This window comes from Tachypleus tridentatus, chromosome 1, assembly GCF_004210375.1.
Source record: "Tachypleus tridentatus isolate NWPU-2018 chromosome 1, ASM421037v1, whole genome shotgun sequence".
Taxonomy (NCBI): Eukaryota; Metazoa; Arthropoda; class Merostomata; order Xiphosura; family Limulidae; genus Tachypleus; species Tachypleus tridentatus.
This window is the reverse complement of record NC_134825.1, coordinates 56,883,165-56,903,218: the sequence shown is the minus strand read 5'-3', so window position 1 is coordinate 56,903,218 and position 20,054 is coordinate 56,883,165. Positions and strand designations below refer to the sequence as shown.

Below are 20,054 nucleotides of genomic sequence, written 5' to 3'. Positions count from 1 at the left end.
CCAATCCCAAGTTCCATCTCAGAGAAGTGCTTCCTGTAGTCCCTGAGGCAAAGTTCTTAGAGCTTATCTTGGACCATAAGCTGACCTTTTATTCCAAACATCAAGCAGAAATGAATCAAGTGTACAAGGGCACTTAACATCCTCCATGTCCTCTCTTCCACCTCTTGGGAAGCAGATTGATGTTCTATGCTAAAAGTCTCTCGTTCACTCAATCAATTGAAACTAGACTATGTGTTTTTGGTCTGTGGCTCTGCTAGGACCTTGGCCTTGATGTTGGACCCTGTTCAGTTTCAGGGACTTTGGCTCTGCACAGTGGCTTTCCACACTTCTCCAGTCCAGAGTTTGAACCCTGAGTCTCGTGAACCTCCTCTGCACCTCTGCCATTTGCAAATGTCTTTACTGTATGTGGCAAAACTTTGATCCTTACCACAGCATCCCACTTGTGTTTTCCTTCCTCAGTGGGCCATGCTTTTTGAGAATAGATAGTCTATCATTAGCCTTCATATCCAGGCACAGTTGGCTGAATTAGGTCTGTCCTTGGATGACATTCTGTCTCCACTGATCAGCCCATCCCACCATCACTTATTACCATCCCCATTTGAAGAAGGCAGATATTACCAATTGAAAGTAGACTTTTATTTGCTGAACATCTTTTGAACCATCCTTCCATTTCCATTTATATGAATGATTTGAAATCAAGTGACTCTTTTGACTCTGCCATGGTTTGTTGTGGTTCAGTGGTTGCTCACAGGATCCCCTCCACAGTTTTTGTGTTCACTGCTGAACTGTACACCATTTGTCTTGCCCTGGACCACATAGAAGCTGTACAGTGTATGAACTGTACTATTTATACTGATTCACTTAGCTCTCTACTGGCTGTAGAATCTCTTCTTACCCTGTTCTCATTGATACACAAAACTGACTAGCTAGTTTCTCTTTATCATTCATTTCTATCCTGTTCTTCTGGATACCAGCCCATGTTGGTATTTGCATGAATGAGCTCACTGACACCACAGCTAATTCTGTCCACTCTGGAACTATCATGACTGTGTGTGTCCCATATATTGACTACTGTCCTGTGTTTAAAGCTCAGCTCCATACCAGTTGGCAGTTGACTTGGAGTGAGCAATGTGATAACAAGCTTTTATGGATACAACATTCTATTGAACTTTGGTCATCTTGCTTCCATAAAGATTGGAAGGAAAAAATTGTTCAACTTAGGCTACACATTGGTCATAGATTTTAACTAATTGTTCTCTTTTATCTGGAACTGATGAACCAATGAATGGTCTGTGTGACACTCAAGTCACAATAGCACAAAATTTACTGTCATGTCGTTGTCACAACCATGAGCAACGGCACCATTTTAGACATATTTTTATCATGGGTTCACCCTTGATGTTGAACAGTGACATTGACAACAGTAACACTGTCCACCTCAGTTGTGTTTTTAAATTTTTAAGGACCTTTGGCCTTTATAACTAAGTTTTTAATTCAAAAGTGACTGTTTTGTTTTAACATAATTCCTTTTTACGTATTTTCATAATTTTACTTTAATTTTCAACTTTGGCAGTTTTTTGGCATAGATAGCCTAGTTGCTTTGCACCAATAAACACCAAAAATCCACTGAGGAACAACACCTTTAATTGTGATCCAGTAAGGTTTAACTCTATTAATAAACTACTCTTTGCTTTCTACTTTCTAATCAATTTTCTCTCCAGTTTAATAACATATCCCTCACACCCTCAGATATAATTTTTGAATTACTTTTTTTTTGTGGAAACTTCTCAAATGCTTTCTGAAAATTAAGGTAAACCAGATCCTTCATCAACTCTTACAGTAACTAACATTGTCAAAGGATTTATTAAATAAGAATTTCCCTTGGTGAAAAACTCTCCCATTTAACATCTTCAGCTACCATTATAATTTCATTATTATACATTTTCTCATTAACATCTACATTCTGAGCTGGTGGTCTATAATAAATCCCAATTACAGGACTTTTCATTTTATATCCATTAACACTAACCTAAATTGACTCAGCCTCAGTGCTATTTTCTGTAATATTCTCCAATTCAACATGATGTGATTCTCTCCTCAGATATAAAGCAACTCCTCTGCCTTTTTTCAGTACTTTACAAGTAATAAATATTCTGTAGCCTAGTTTTCCAAAAAAATTCATTAAAATTATTCAAATTCAGCAAAGTTTCAGTAATACTAATAATATCAAAATCCTCAGTTTCCACAACAGCTTTGAACTCATCAATTTTATTTATGATACTCCTTCATTAGAATAGTAACATTAATCATAGATTTTAAAATACATTTATGTTTTATGCCTTTTGTGTTTGTTTTCCTGTCAATTATATTTCCTATTTTACTATTATCTTAGCCTTCACTTCTGTTTAGATCAGGATGATTAAGTCAGACGATAATCTGACTTAATCAATACTTTTTTAGCCTGTATCACATCATTTAGTATCATGTTATCATGTAATCAATGGAAATTAATGACTCTGATTACTGTTTTTGATTAATCTAAATTCTCATTAATTGAAATATTCCCATTATGAGTTCTCACAATTATTTTTAATTATTTAAGGATTTTTGTCTTAATCATGACTTGCAAAAATAATCAATTAATTTTAATAAGTATTTCTGATTAATACTATTTTCAATTATTCTAACTATCCAAGAATAACTATGAGAATAATTAATTAATAATTCTAGTGGTTAATTGATTATCACATCCCATTGATCATCCAGTTCCAAACTTTAATTAAATTATAGAGATGTTCACACAGTACTTTTGTTTTTGTTGTAAGTAAAACATCAAGAAAGAAAGTGAGTGAATGAAAAACCTATGGTTAGTAGTTTTGTTTTTGTTTGTTTTTATTTCAAAATATCTTTTACAAATCTCTGATAGTGTTGTAGTGGAATAACACAAGAGACAGCAGTCTTTGAACTATGAAACTTGTGATGATTTGGTATTTTGATTTTACAAACTTACATGAAAATAAATATGTTAGAACTGTTAATGGTTCTTTAGGATTGTTACTGAGTGTATATATACACACTTTATATTCAAAGTACAAATTATAATTATCAACAGTACATGATAATATTAAATATTTTAAACCTTAAATTTTAGTCCTATTGTGGAACATTATAGGAATTTTAGATCAGACACTGCATATTTATTAGCTTTCAAAATTTATAAATACTTGTACTGTTAACTCTAAAATCTTACACTTTATGTTTGTCAATTTGTCATTTTTACCTACAGTGGTACATTTTGTTAAAAGCATAGTGTTTTCCAGATAAGAATATTTTACATTTAACTAAAAAGATGAAGGTTCTAAGTATCACTATTTATAAGTGACTAAGATTAGCAAAATATTCAGCTATGGATAAGAATAGTAGTTCAAACTGTAATGGGGATTTATTGTTGTCAACTTAATCCAACCTATACAAAAACTCTAGTGTTTTATTTATTTTACCCAAATTTGTAGGTAAGACAATATGCAAGTGTACTACTGAGAAGAAAACTTGCAAAAGGAAGACAGTGGATGAAACTTTCTGCTGCTACTCAGCATGGGTATGGTTATTGTGTAATATCATGTACATAATACTACATATTTTTGTAGGTGTCTTTATATGCAGTTATGTTTCTTCTGTATTTAGAGTTTTTGAAATATTTTGCTCAATTAATTGCTTTATAGTAATGAAGTGATTTATTTTTTGTTTTTTGTTTAAATGAATCTTAAGATAAATTGCTCAAAAATGATCAGTTTTGTGGGCTTCATTTCTAATCCCTTATAAAGAAGGTCTGATGTGTCTTCTCCTGTCAGCTCAGAGGCTGAGATTAGAGGGGGTCAAGGGCAAATTGGTGAGAATTTGTACTCTATTTTTCTGGCATCTTCCTTTACTCAGACAGCTAACCATGAGCCACAGATGGACATCCCATCTTCTGCAGTGTTTCTGCACCTAGTACATCAAGTTTGTAGTATCTTATTTCCCTTCTTCATTGGGGCTAATTTATGGCCTTTGCACCTTTGCCAGACATTGCTCAGCATGTTCAAAGAGTTGTTGACCAATTGAGAGAGGGTTCTGCCTTGCCTTGTCCTCTCTGTTTATAGGATCAACAAGCCTTAGTTTTCCATCACTGGGAAAATCCACATTTCGATTATTGATTAACAGCTGCAAAGAAGATAAAAATGCAAAACTGTTGTCTGAAGCCTATTACAGTTCCCCTGATAAATTTTAGAGGATTATATGTAGTCATATGTTGAGTTCTACTTTAGTAAGGTTATTAGCTTTTGTTCTGTACTTAGTTTTTTGGTTGATTTGTTCCTAGGATCTTTTGGAGAGAGATGCCTTGCTTGACCTTTTTGCTATGTGTCAAAGGCCATGTCATAGCATTTATTAACTCTCATTCAAAATTTTATTGAACTATTATTTTATGATTTAATGTCAGTAAGTTTGGTATCAAACAATAGATTATAATTCAAATTTTCATATTTTATATTAGTTAGTTTCTTAATTTAAAAGTAAATATTAAGAGAACATGCCTTAATGTCAATTTATGTGTCATGAGATAGGTTGAATGCAGTACTTAAATACAAAGTCTATAATTTCGTACAAATTAGGAACTCAAATTACCAATATTGACAAGCTAGAATATTAAAGAAAACCCTTTTTTTTTTTCAATTTGTATGACTTGTGCACTGAATCAAACACAGCAGTCCTATTCACCTAAAGGAAAAGAAGACAAAGCTGGGTGCTCTCCTACCAATAATACTTGATGGTCTTCCCATATGTATAGTAGGAGCATGATCAACAAAAATGGGAATCTCTTTGTAATTCCAATTCAGAGATGATTCTTCACTATACAGTTGAGGTGTCCATGGCCCTTCTTTTTGGTCATTATCTTCAGATCGATGATCATGGAAGAAAGCCCTTGACTTTTCATAATATCACATGTAGAATGTCAATTCCTGTGCCATTGGTTGAACTTGGTTTCTTCCACATCCTTTTCATTATTCTAAGGACAGGAGATGTTTTCTCACCTCTCAGTTTATGGTTCTAGGATTTCTTTTTGTAATGCCTGGTTGGATAATTTCTGTTTCTTTAGGTTGAGTGGGATGTGAAAGATCTTGTAATTTTGAGTTTGGTTTGTTGCATTTTGTACTTCTTCTGGTTGGGTCTTTGGTTTGTCTGCTTTGGGATTGCTTGCCTTCTATTCATAATTACAATTGATCAACATGCAATATTCTGTAACTTTCAGGCTGAGTTTCGTTCCAATAATACCACATAACAAAAGATAAAGAAAAAAGTGGTTCTCATGCCCTAGTGACTATGCCTTGGATATAGTTTTGAGTCCACAGTGCAGTAATTCCACTTATGAGATATGGGACCTCTTCTGCCTGGTTGAAGCATAGAGAAATTCATACAATTTTAACAATGTTAGGGTTTTATTTCTTTAGCTGTTTTGCCTTTACTGCCTAGTAATTAGAGTTCTTGTTGTACGAGCAAATAGCGTACCCATATTGTAGACCCCACTAACGTGCTATTACTATATACCCATATTGTAGACCCCACTAACGTGCTATTACTATATACCCATATTGTAGACCCCACTAACGTGCTATTACTATATACCCATATTGTAGACCCCTCTAATGTGCTATTACTATATTTCATTTTTGCACATCTCTTTTCTACAGATACTTTGTGTAGATCTTGCCCTCGTATTCACCTTGTCAAAGTGGGATTCTAGTTAAAATGTGAGAAGAGATAAGTATTTTTTGGAAGTTAAGAGTTTCCTATACTGAAAATGTATTTCTGGCAATACTTACTTCTGCTTACACTCTCCCATTCATCCTCCCCATTAAATGGCCAATTTTGGGTCTGCTGATTTATACCATATCGAAAAGGGAACAGGAAATAATAACTGGAGTTTATATACAGATCTAAAATATGGGAAGCATTGACGTAGGAGAAGAAAATAACAAGATTTAACTTGCTATGTAGTGTGATATAAAAACTGGAGCAAGTGAGGTAAGACTTGTACCTTGTTGGGGTAAAACTAAAATGTGAGAGGAGGTAAGTGTTATCAGAAATACTTTTTTGGTATAGAAAAATGTTAAGTTTCAAATACCAGTTACCAAACTTATTGTATAGTCGTAGGCAATGTTATGTCTTTAACGTTTGTTTTCAGTTCTTTAATAATTAAAATTCAACTCATTTGGTATTATGATGTGTGTGTGTGATAAAAGCTAATAACCTATTAAGACAAATTAATTCATAACCTCTCCTATAATGTTTATGAAATTCATTTAATTCAGCAACATTATTGTACAGCCTAAATATTAAATTGGACATACATTTTCAGGGTGAAGCAGACAGTAATTCAAGTCATAATTAAAGAAACAGAGTAAGTATAGTTTAAAAACTTCAATTGATATAATGACTTAACATTGATTTTCTTGTCTGTTTTTGTGAGAAAATAGTAAGATAGAGGTGTACCATGTTCATTTTATAGGTGATTGCTGAAACTGGATAGTGTAAACATAACTTGCAGTTTACTCATGGGTAGCTAGAGTGTTTGTTTTAAAAACATTATATTCATAGAGCTTTAGCATACCTAAAGAAATGTTACTGAAGATACTGCATTAATGGGACATTAAAAGGGTAGGACTTCAGTGGACAAAAAAGGAACTTTTGAAATATCATAAAGCAGTTTTGGGGTAGAAGGCAGGGGCTTTAACTCACCCAGCCATCCTGTCATGCATGCCACTGTTTTGTCTTATTTGTTGATGAAAAGCTTTGTATTTTTGAATCCTAAATAAATGGGTACTGACCCTTACAAACAGAGAAATCTTTATGCAGGTAGTTTGTTTTTTTATCATCAGAGAGAGTGAAATGAAATGACTGAAATAAATACAACTTTCTGGACAACATTTCAGCACTTGGATTAGATGTATTTGCCAGCTTTAATAATATCATTGATAGAGTTGATAAATTTCTATTAGCCAATCTGTATAAAAACTGATGACCATTTTTCCAAGTTATATGAAATAGTAAAGGTGTTCCATGTGTTGTTGCATAGTCTGAAGCCTGAAAAAGGAGATTTCTGTTTTAATATAGAGGTTTAAGTACAAAAAAACTAAGTGAACAATCTTTAATAAAACAAAATTTCTATGTGACCAAGTTATATTAGTGGGAGAAATCTTCAAGGATGCTATTTCTAATTCATTGCTGTTGTCAGTAGGCATGTTGGACGAAAATGCAAAATTTAATTTCAGAAATGAAGAGAAGCAGAAAAGAAATCTTGGAGGAAATGAAAAAACAAGAGGAATTAAACCTAAATAAGGTTTAATAGAATCATGTACATTTCAGTTCTCCAAAAACAAAGAAAATACTCAATCTTACATTTTTTTGTTCTAAGCCAAACAGATTTTGGAAATAGTGCAAAGAAGAAAGAAAGAAGTGGGAGATTCTAAGAAGGTCAAAACGTTGTTCGCTCTTCTATGTAAAATATTTTCTCAACCCAAATGAGCCGCTTTGCATATATATTTCTCTACAAGTGGGTTTTCTCAACATCACTGATTAAATCAGAGTTTATGTAACTGAATAGTATGAATGCAATAGTATAGTTGCATGTATAAAATATTCCATGTTGTTTTCTTAAAAGGTTTTATGAATGATACATTGACCCTTAAAACATGTATAGATGTGAAACCAAATATGTATGATTATATCATTCTGTATTTTAACTTTTGTTCAAAAATTATTTTTAGACATAAACATGTTTTAGTGATTTTCAAAAGTAGTATTTGATCATTTTTAGTACGGTAACTTGGTAATATTTTTTAAATTTAAGAAGAGTTTATTTATTGTGTGTTAGTATCTTTATCACATTAAGTTAAGATGTATACATAATTTTCACATTCAAAATGAGTTTTTTTTTAACTTTTTGTTATAGAAAACCATGTCAAAATGCTCTAGCTCAACTGATAGCCACAATAGCAAAGTATGAGCTTGTAAAGAACAGTTGGCCAGAATTATTTCAGTTCTTGGATCATTATACCAGTAGTAATGATATGATAAAGAAGGAGGTAACACTATCTCAGACTTTCTATGTATATCTTTTTTGCAGTTATAATTATTTCAATTATGCCTGTAACACACAAACTATAGTTTACTGATATAAGGGATCCAGTCTTTTTCTTTGATTTCTCCTTGCCCAAGGTCATTGTTATGCAATAGTATTTCTCAAATTTCAATGAAAGGTGGCAAATCCCAAAGTATTAGATTTTGTGTTTCTTATTTTGCAGCACACTAGTAGCACAGCAATAAGTTTAGAAGTTTGTACCACTAAAACCAGGTTTGGTGGGTGTACCACAGATACTGTTATGTAGCTTTGTTCTTAACTACACATACTGCAAAATGCACTGTTGTAAAAGAATTGCATCCATAGTATTAAAGTAAGCTTGGTGACCTTTCATTGACTTTATTATTATTACCAACACCACCAAAGATAGATGAAGATGTGTTTGTTTTTGTTAGCAAGATTTCTCTAAAAAATCAGAATTTATTTGAACTAAAGTTGATATTCATATGTATTATGACCCAACTGAGAAGTGATTAGATTTTAAAGAATTAAGGAAATACCAAGGTTTCAAAAATTCAGTATCTATCAACAAATGGACCAGTTGTTCACACTATTTTTTACTCTATAACTCAATTAAAAAATGTCAGATTTTGATGAGCCTTGGTGGACATATCTGGCATATTATTTCTCCTTGTCCTGCCAAAAATGGTTCGTCTCTGATGACAAAGACAGACATAGGTACCCATTTCTTTTTCTGTTGTTTTGTGAGACAAATGTGATCAACTATGTGTGGCAGAGATATGAACTCTAGTGAATGCACCTCTAGTTTACTATGCCTTTGTTAAGTTTTACTTATTTTATTTACCAATGCCAAAATCCTTACTTGAGTTCTCTAATCACAATACATTTAAAAATGATTTAGTAATTCACACAAGTTATATATATATATATATAATTTGTTTGCAGGTTAAAAAATATTTCAAAAAAGTTGTGATGAAAGGAAGTGAATTACCTGTTTTTCTCATATGAATGATCAAAATTGGATCATAATTAAGCAGATACTAACAGTAAATTTAGGTTTGAACACTTTTGAAGAATTGTAAAAGCATATAAAAAATTTTACATTTTGAATTAAATAACATTTTTGCAATTGATTTTTTTTCCATACCTGAATTACTTTGGTACTTCAAGTATTTTCTTTTCTATAGATTCTGTGGAGAAATCACAAAAACTGTGCTTATGATATATTAACAATTGGTCTACAACTTAGATTGATTTCTTTGCAACTGCTTTTTGTAATAACTTGCCTTAAAATAACCTTTTCTTTATCTCTGATATATTTATTTATTTACCTGTAATTATTTCACTTTCTCATACTTAACTGTAACACAACAATAGTTTTATTTCATAGTTAATGTGTGATTATTCATTTTTGTGTTTTTTTCACATTTTAATGAGTTAATGGATGACCTTGATGAAGCCACTGTCTTTCTGTCATCTGCCTGTTTCTTATTCTTGTAAATTTAATTGCAACTTTGAGAATATAGATAATTACAATTTTTTTTAAATTCATTAAATTAAAAAATTGTATTCTAATCTTAATAGATGGCATTAATCACCTTAAATGCTATTGCTGGATCTGCTGGAGAGCATTTGAAGCCCCACTTGAAGTCTTTATTAACAATGTTAAAGAAAAACCTTGCATTTCAAAGAAACATTGAGGTTTTGGAAAATGAGACAATACCTTTTTATAGTATCAAGTAAGTACTAAGTGAAATGTTTAATCTGATTATTGTGTATGTAATTGTATACAGTGTTTGACAAGCTTTGGACACCTTTTTACTGACAGTTTTGATGAACGTTAAAAATGTAAATTGTTTGGTTAACTTCACTCATGTCTACTTGTACATGCCATAAATAGACACTACCTTTTAAAATATGGAAGTTGAAACTAATTTTATGAGAGAATTGTTTACTGAATGGGATTTTTTATTAAATGCAACAAATTCACAAAAATGTTTAAACTGAGTTATGCAACAATGAGTGTATTTCACTTACACAAGATTTAAATTGATAAAACTTTGTGTTTAAAGCTATTAAAATATTGGAAGTTTAAAAACACTTAACATTTAGTTGTTATATACACTTTCTAGCAATTTCCTTATTAACATTATCTGCCATTAAAGATATGATAATTCACTGGCAGCTGTTAAAAAAACTGGAACATGTTGTTTTCCTTAGTCTAATTCAAGAATATGTCAGTTAATATTACACACGTAGTTTATTTGTTCTGTCTTATAAGATATAAAAATTTAAAAGTTATTCTAGATATACAATTCAGTTGTGTTATTACCTCTGAATATTGTGTTTTACAAAATCAGTAGCATTTTTAGGAAATTAATCAGGGAAAGATGAGTTGTTCCAAAATAAATTATATTTTGTCTCACTAAACATGCTTGCCTTTTCAGTCTTGGGGGAATTATTAGTGATGATCTATCCCATTATTCCTTGACAAAAGAGTAGGGCAAGAGTTGAGAGTGGGTGATGACTAGTTGCCTTCCCTCTAACCCTTCACTGCTAAATTAGGAACATCTAGTGGAGATAGATAAACCAAACCAAAATAAATTTGGAAAATAGCAGAAATCTCTTTAATTGGAAGGTTTGAGTGTACAATATTAACTAGTGAATTCTACATATCTACAAGAATGTTATTTCAAGACGTTTTTTTAGCTGTTGGCAATGGAAATAATAGTGAAACTTGCATTAATAACAAAAATACCTGGTGAAAAATATACTTAATTTCTTATATATTTGCTTTTCCAAACTATAGAATTCTCACCAGTTTAGTCAGCTATGTTGGTTCAGATGAAATGGTAAGTTCATTTTTAATCTGTGCAATCAATACACAGATTTGTAATGGTTTAGATAGTGGTTAGGTTCTTATCTTTTTATTAACTCAGTGTATTTTCATGAGAGACTATACCACTGTATAGTAAATATTACTGCAAAATGCATATGGACATCTCATATCAACTGCTTGCAAGTTGTATTGACAGAATTATATTCAGTGCTTTATGTTATAAATTGTACATTCATTTCATAGCAGTAGCAAGAATTCATTCATAGATATTACATTGGATAGAAAATGTTTCACATTTGTGGCTTGTCAAAATTGATTTCATTAACATCATTGTAATTAATTGCACAATGGCAAAGTTGTTTGTTTGTATAAACTTATGGTACTTTATTGAAAGGTAATGTGAGCAATGATTTGGCCAGATAACCTTTTGTTCTATTCTGAATTTCTGTTAAAAAAGATGGCTGGATTACATAAATTCTTACTCTTTTTACTTATTGTAACAATGTTTCTTTAAATTTTATTGTACAATCATTTCTCTACTGTTAAAGTATATCAAAATGCATCCTAGTGTACTAACTATCATTTCTCTACTGTTAAAGTATATCAAAATGCATCCTAGTGTACTAACTAAGAGAATATTATCTGAGTTGCTGTGCCTTTTTATTTAACTAATATGCTAATAATAGATCTTCACAGTTAATCAACATGAAGTGGTCAAATGAAACCTTTTTTTTCATTAACATATTGGAAATTTAAAAGCTGTCACTGGATTTTACTGTAGGTTTTAGATAATTCCTTTACTAATTTATTTAAAATTTATTTGCTATAATGTACTTCTGTGTTTATTAAACAATGATTAAACATTACATTCCAGTTTTAACTATTCAAATTATATCAGTGAAAAATGAACAAGAACAATGAATGTAAAAGTATCAATATGCATTTCTGTTTAATTGCTGAATGTATTTTCTCCCATTTAAAATCTGTTTTGTACTCAGTGATTTGTGGTGTTCCAATATGAACTTTACATAAAAATTTTAGTGCTTGAAGTGTAATTTTTTGTGCTTTTTGAAAGACATTGGTATTACATTTCTGTTTTACTTTTCATTACAAAATATATTTTTTCATGACTTGTTTTGTATTTCAGAAGCAAATTCAGTACATGATTCCAGCTGTGCTTGCAGTAATAAATTATCTTGTTCTCCATAAAGAGGTAAGAAAATGTTTTAAAATATAAATATAATTTTCTTCTGTTTTGAGAATAATTTAGACAGAGAATATACTACTAGCATTGAAATTTGTATGCACTGTATCTGCTTGGGGTCTAGAAGTAGAAGGTACTGAACGAAACTTAGAGGCTCTAGACAAATACACATCAAAGATGATTCCATGTCAGCAATGTTTTACCATTGTTTATAGAAGCCTGGCATGGCCAGGTGGTTAAGTCACTTGACTCATAATTTGAGGGTCTTGGGTTTGAATCCTCGTAACACCAAACATGTTCGCTCTTTCACCCATGGGGACATTATAATGTGATAGTCAATCCCACTATTTGTTTGTATAAAAGCAGTCTAAGAGTTGGCAGTGGGTGGTGATAAGTAGCTGCCTTCCTTCTAGTCTTCTTGCACTGCTAAGTTAGGGATGGCTAGTGTAGATAGCCCTCGTGTAGCTTTGCACGAAATTTAGACCAAACCGTGATTGTTTTTATCATGTTATCCTGTAAGTAATGTCCAAAAATTTAATACAGAAAGTGCATCATCATTTCTGTCTTTGTAGAAGGCTTTAGTGACTAAAATATGTAGTAGGACATGTATAAAAACGTTCAGACAAATAAAAGAAACTAACCTAACTCCACTTTTTCAGATCATTAATCAAATAAACCCTTATGAATATTGATGTGTCTGAGGAGCACATTAGGTATATAAAGCCCAAAATGGACCTCTAACCTAGGAAAGTCTTGTTAAGCATTTGGTAGGATATTGTTGGTGTGATCCACTTTGAGTTGCTGTCACTCAATGTCACTATTACATCAGACTTCTATTATCAACAGTTAGAAGACTTGAATGTTGCACTGAAAGTAAACAGGTGTGCTTTTATCAGTCGTAAAGGTGTTGTGTTACACCAGGATAATGCAACACCCCATACAGCAAAGATTACATCTGCAAAGTTTGAAGAGCTAGAATGGGAAAAACTTCCACATCCTCCTTATTCTCCAGACCTTGCCCCTTCTGATTATCATCTATTCAAAAGTTTGTAGAACTATTGTGATGGAAGAGAGCTTGGAACACATAAAGATGTCAGAATTACCCTCTACATTCTTTTCCTCCAAGCCCCAAGAATTTTATAGGAGTGGCATTTAGAAGCTCGTAAATCATTGGCAGGAAGTAACTGATAATAGTGGAACATACATTATTGATTAAATAACATTAAAAGCATTTGAAATCCTTTCTCTTTTTTTGAACCTAAAATCAGACATTACTTAAGTGATAACTTGATAGACAGTTTCTGAATTCTAAATATTTTATGTAAATTTGTTATGAACTTTATTGGAAGCTTTCATAATTAGTGTAACTTTTAAATTAAACAACTGTTATTTGTTTATTTCAAGTGAATGATGTAAGTGACATTAGCTGATTTTTTTTGTGTGTATGTGCATACTTTCTTCTTTTTGTGAAGATTTTTTGGTGGATGTGAAAGTGGTGTATTAAACTTCATGAAACTTCATTTATCTGATGAAAAATATGCAACTATTTATTAATATATTCACAATTTGTATTGCAGGATTTAGCTTGTGAAGCAATGGAAATATTTGATGAACTTGTGGAATCAGAAGTTGCTGTTATTGTTCCACACATTAAGAATTTACTTGAAGTGTTCATAAGGGTAAATCTGTATACAATTTTAACAAATGCATTAATTTTATTGTGGTATTTCAAAAGACAAGAAAATGTAATAAACATCTGAAACCATATATTGTGCTACGGTATTTTAATTCATAAACCTTAATATATTGTTTGAATATTAGTTAGTAAAATAAATACAATTAAGATAACTATGTATGTGCTAATTTTAAGACTTGATAGAAGTTCCACCTTTTAGTTGCATGGAAATTAATGATGGATATCTTGAACATAAGTAAAATAAAGAAAGGGTACAGTGAGAATAAGCAGGAAGGACTTACAGACATACAACCATGTTCATGTATAATGAAGGTCTGTTTGAGAACATACAGATGTGTAAGTTGCATAAAGTTAGAATAGTACTTAGAAAAAAAACAGCTCAGTACAGTTACAGTTAGAACCCACCAGAAGACTTGTTGGAGAGCAAAAATCCTAATACGTTGGAGGATTAAAGGACTAAGGAACATAATAGACTTTAGAGACTCTGATATCAATCGGTCTATCTGCAGTAATTTAGCATAATAGAAAATACCATACAATAGAGTAGAATAATACTAAATTAATTGGATGCCAATTATGGAGTAGAAAAAATAAAAGAAGGCTTCGACATATACTTAACTGATAAGACACCGATTTAACCTAGCATAGAGGTCAGCAGAATCTGGATACATACCTCTCTTGTACACATTCAGATATGTTCATTGTTCAAGATCTAGTGGGAGAAATCCCATGTGAGTGGATTTACACCAGCCTCTATAAAGAACAAGAAGTGAATACATGCTATCACCACAAACAGTCTCATTCAGAACTTCCATGAAGATGACAGCATATTACAAACCCAAACATAAAATAATTTTACTTTATAATAAGTATCTAGTAACAAAGATGAAATAATTAGTTAATAATTAAACTAAGGTGATCATTTAGGCTATTATTGAACTGCGATAACAAGTGATACTTGATCTTTACAACCGTACTCTGACTACTTATTTTTTTGTTTTTATGTTTTATGAAAATATTGAGATTGCTTGCACTACTTCATATACAACTGGAAATTTCAAAGTATAGTAACATTGTGCTCAATAAATTATAGTTTATTTTAAAAACTGTGTGTGTATGTATGTGACTACTAGAGCTAAGTGATTAGTGGTATTTGTTAATAAATTATTTGATGGCTCCATCAATTCATTACATTTCTTTTTTTGATTAGTATAGTGTTCTTCAAACCATGGTGTGTACAAATACTAAATAAAAGTTGACAGTAGATGCTGCAATACAGTTTCCCTCCCTCTAACCAGTATTTCAAAATTAGTGACAGTAACAAATAGTTGTCGTAGTATTGCTGTGACAAAGACAGAACAAGCAATTTTGATGGCCTTAGGATTGAACCTGACACCTTAAAACCACAAACCCCCTCTTGATTACTTGGATTCAAATCATTGAAAATAATTTTCATTAGTTGATTATTTTTGAGACAGTCAGTTGAATCATAATTTTGATTAACTATTGAAATAATTTAAACTATTAATCATCAGAAATACTGACTTCAATTAATTGACTTAATTGTAAGTTTGATTAATTTATATGATGTTAGTCGATGTAATTGCTATTCATAAGTAATTAAATTGCCCAGTTCTAATAATCATACTTAGTACCATCTTACTGCTTAACTACTTGAAAAATGAAGATGACATCATAAACTTGCTGGTTGTGGAACATGTTTGTTGAGTGTTGGAACCATTTTTTTTATTATTCTGCTAAAAATGCATCCAGTATCTGTTGCTGGGTAAGGTATATTACTTTTTTCTTTTTTTAAACTAGATCTGTAACAAAAGGTATATTTTTACTTTGAAAGCGAGGAACACAACTTAATGAAAATTCAAACTTTCTAGAGCACTAATTTGCATAGTAATTTATATTTCAATGAAAATCCTTTTATTTTACAGGTAATCCATTGAAATGAAATAATAATTTTACATGTAGGTTAATAATTAATACATACAACAGTAATTGTGTTTTCATGTTTTAAATAGAAATAAAAAATACATCTTGCTTGACATTCAGCCTTTTTAACATACAGTTTTATGATTAGGAATCAAAGTGAAACAGTACAAAGCACCCCTCAGTGTGGATTCTTGTACATGGTGAGGGGACCTCCCAGAAAAGGTTCTGTTCTTTCAGTTTACCTCCTCTGGGATCTAGACATCCACTCACGTGTGTGCTGTGAATGGCGATCTATGAAGGGGAGGAGAGGATCCTGTTGGTTGAGGGTTCCAACCCTAAGACACCACTGTGACCTTACATTCTATTGTTGAGGACATTATCTGATGCTGGTGCTTTGGTATAGTGCTCATTAAACTCTGTTGTGGCTGTAGTGTCATTGTTTGGCATTGTAGTGCACCTCTACATAGGGCTTCATGGTGGGTGGGGTCAGTGGGCACCAAAATATTCCTTCATTATTATGGACCCCCCAAATAAAAATAAAATAGTGAAAACAGACCATAGGTAAATTACCACTTCTTGAAGATTCTGAACCAGTAATTTTCTGAATAAAAAAGGACTAGAGTGGCTTGCTGGCTCTCCATTGTGAGTAAAAAAGCTATGATCTTGGAACATTTTGATGGAAACATCCACTTCAAAACACTGTGAACTCTTCTTGCATTGAAAGGCCATTGGGAACATAGCCATTGAAGTTACTCCCCATGCTACTTTTAATTCTTCACAAGGAGTTATTGTTGAGAGGGATTTGAAGAACATTCCTGAGTCAGAGATCCTTGCTGGTTTGTCCACCTGAGGAGTTTCTGCAGTGAAGCATATCTCCATTTGCAAAGATGGAATTTGAGGCCAACCACTGTTCCGATTTTGATGTTTATATCACCACGTTCACCTGCCACCATCCAGGCAGGTTATCTAAATTACAAAGTACAGCCATATATTCTGAACCCTTTCAGATGTTTCCAGTGTCAGTGGTTTGGTCACTCAGAAACATCATGTCATGGTTCCTTGACATGTGCTCATTGTGGTGTCAAGGATGGTAGTGTCTATGAGTACAAAATGGACTCTCATTGTATTAATTGTAGTGGCTCTTGCCTATCTTATTTTCATTCATGCCCTAGGTGGGTGGAGGGAAAAGGGGTACAGCATTTGAAAACAGTTCACAACACTTCTTACTTCGAAGCTCAAAAGTTACCATCTGCCACTTTATCTCGGACATATCCTGCTGCAGTCTATTCTACTGCTACAGTGAGAGTGCAGACAGATCTCTCTTTGCCTCCAACAGAGTCATTTTCAAACCACACAAAAAGTCTTTTGCCCTCCATTCTTAAGAAAGTTCATGAGTCAACATCAACACCCATCTTTGTGTCCACCATTCTTTCCAACAGCACCCTGAATACATTTCCATTGGTTTTAGGTTGTGGTGTTTCCTCAGGTTTATCTTTTTCTCTGGCCCTGAGATGCAGATTGATTATTTGCTCACTCCCTCAGTAGCTGGAATCTTCTTCCAATGACAGAGACCTACCCACTCGACCCAGGGCAAGATCCATGGAGGTCAATAGACTTCTTTCTATTAAAAAAAAAGAAAGAGAAAAGACATGATCAAAAATAGAAGGGATCTTTGCCCATTACTCTTCCCTGTAAGTAAAAATTGCCACACTGATACAGTGGAACTGTTGAGGTTTCCATTCTAATTCAAACGATATCAAAGTACTGATTAATTCCTGTGTGTCTTTCCTTACAGGAAACGTTTTTGAAATTTGTCGATATAGTCACTTTTCGACAGTTTTCTTTATACTGTAGTGACAAGTTGTATGATCAATAAGTGCGTGGAGGTGTTTCACTGCTGATTGACCAGGATCTGCCTGCTCTATCTCAGCCACTTGATACACCCTTGGAGGTCATAGCCATCCATGTTTCCTTCATAATTTTTCTCTCTTTGTTGCTTCTGAAGAGACCTTGATCCCTTCACTGAGCAGTTACCATTTCCCTTTTTAATCCTGGGGGATTTTAATGAACATAATCCCTTTTGAGGTGGTGCTGATATTGATTGGGAGGGGTCATTCCATAGAACACATGATCTTGGATCACAACCCTTCTTTCTTCAATACTGGAGTTTATACTTATTTTCATGCATCCAGTCAGTCTTTTACTGCTATTGATTTCTCAGTCTACTCCCCTTCACTTTTCTTTCATCTTTCATGGAGGGTTGACAGTAACCCATGGGACAGTGATCATTTTCCTGTCATTTTGAGAGAGACTGGCTGTGGTTGATGCCACCTGACCTGCATGCCACAGTGGGGGCTGAACCAAACCAACTAGCCCTCTTTTACTGCTCCGTCATAACTTGATCCTGCCGTCATTTGTCAGCCATTGATAAATAAATGTGTGGCAGCAGTGACTTACTGTATTGTCCAAGCAGCAGCTCAGTGTATTTCTGAAACCTCAAAGTTTTACATGGTATCTTTGTCTGTGGTGGAATCCTGCCTGCCACATATTATAGACGGCTCACAATCAGACCTGGGATACCTTTCATAGACATTACACACTTTTGAACTGCATTGCTTTTCAGCAGACCTGTGCACATGATCAGCAGGTAAGACATCAGCAGAAGGAATCTTGGATTAAAATCACAATCAACATCTCTTCTACCACTAGTTCCAAAGTTATATAGGACAAGATTTGGAAGGTCAGTGGGCAGTATAATTCTGTTACCTTGGAATGTGCAAAGTGATAAAAAGCTTTTCAGATAAAAACTTCTATTGGACTTTGGCCATCTTGTATCTATAAAGATCAGAAGGAGAAAGTTGTCCTAACTAGACTATGCATTGGTCACAGTTTTTTAACTTATTATTTTCTTTTATCTGGGACTGATGCACCAGTGTGTGGTGTGTGTGACACTCAAGTCACAACAGTCCACATTTTAGTGTCATGCCATTGTTACGACTCTGAACGATGGCACCATTTTAGACATGTTTTCTACACAAGTTTATCCCTGACACTGGAAAGTGTCATTGGCAATAGTGACACTGTTCACCTTACAAATGCTTTTAAATTTTAAGGGGTTATTGGCCTTTTTAATGCTATTTAAGTTTTTAGTTCAGAAATTGACTTTGTCTTTTTAACATGATTCCTTTTTACAAGTTTCAAATTATTTTGAATCATTTACAAGTTGTTTGGTACAGATAATCTAGTGGTTTTGTGCCATAAAATGCTAATCAACCAACCAACAGGTATAAAGCAACACTAACAGTTTAATTATGTACCTGTCTCATATATAAGATGTTAACACTCCTACGAAAAGACGTTTCTAGTCCTGATTTCTCCAAGCCCGTTCCCCTGGCTGTGGTTTCGCTAGATAGTAGATAGGGACAGTGGGAATCTTGTTAATCCATTCATTAATGGATTTAAATGGCAATTTCATTTAAATACAAAATTATTAGCCTAATATTAATAACCTTTCAAGTTGCTTTGGGACCTATTAGGCCCCACTTTTCGTAGGAGTGTTAAATGTAGCGCAATAATATTGAGCAGTCTGAAAAAGAAAAGTCTAAGTTTTTTTGTCGTTCAGTTACATTTCAACTTAAATTATAAATATGTAGCAAAATTAATTCTGAGTCTGTGTAAAGATTTTAGCATTTTACATTATTTAAAGCTAAATTATGTTAACTAGCATAGACCTACCTTTGGGTAATGTGATATTAAAGCTATGAGACATAAAAGAAAACAAATACATTGTTTCAAAGTGACTTTGTGGTAATCAAAGAATAGTTAAATGTGAATATATTATTTTTGTTATTGTTATATCATTTTTAAGATGTGCATTAATACTACTTCCCAGAAATTAAGACTATTTTTCATTAGTTGTTGTCAATAATACTAAATTACTTTTATCATTTATTGATGTTTTTATTTGTTATAATTTTTTTAAGTAATACTTTCAGTGTTTTGATTACTCTGTAATATTGGCTTAAATAAATTAAAAATTTAATTGTATGTTATAAATTATTTTACTGTCTTGCAGATAGCTAAAGACCAGAAGCTAGGAGACAGAGTCAGGGTTAAGGCTATGTCACTTATCAGCTGGGTTATAAGACTGAAGAAAAAAGTAAGAAATTATTTTTTCCTTATCAGTATATTATTATCTTAATTAAGAATATTTTTAACCACTTCCTTACTATAG

At 32.7% G+C, this 20,054-nt stretch overlaps 1 protein-coding gene across 2 annotated transcripts in view; it reads left to right on the top strand.

Annotated features, from left to right (window-relative positions):
• Positions 1–20,054, top strand: part of LOC143249333 (importin-4-like) — a 94,115-nt gene that overhangs the window by 7,991 nt on the left and 66,070 nt on the right. For both annotated transcript variants that reach the window (XM_076498985.1, XM_076498996.1), the window contains exons 3-10: positions 3,513–3,598; positions 6,395–6,436; positions 7,988–8,120; positions 9,722–9,876; positions 10,947–10,989; positions 12,124–12,189; positions 13,758–13,859; positions 19,896–19,979. In XM_076498985.1, the coding sequence (XP_076355100.1) occupies positions 3,513–3,598; positions 6,395–6,436; positions 7,988–8,120; positions 9,722–9,876; positions 10,947–10,989; positions 12,124–12,189; positions 13,758–13,859; positions 19,896–19,979 (711 nt within the window). The remainder of the gene's footprint in view (positions 1–3,512; positions 3,599–6,394; positions 6,437–7,987; positions 8,121–9,721; positions 9,877–10,946; positions 10,990–12,123; positions 12,190–13,757; positions 13,860–19,895; positions 19,980–20,054) is intronic.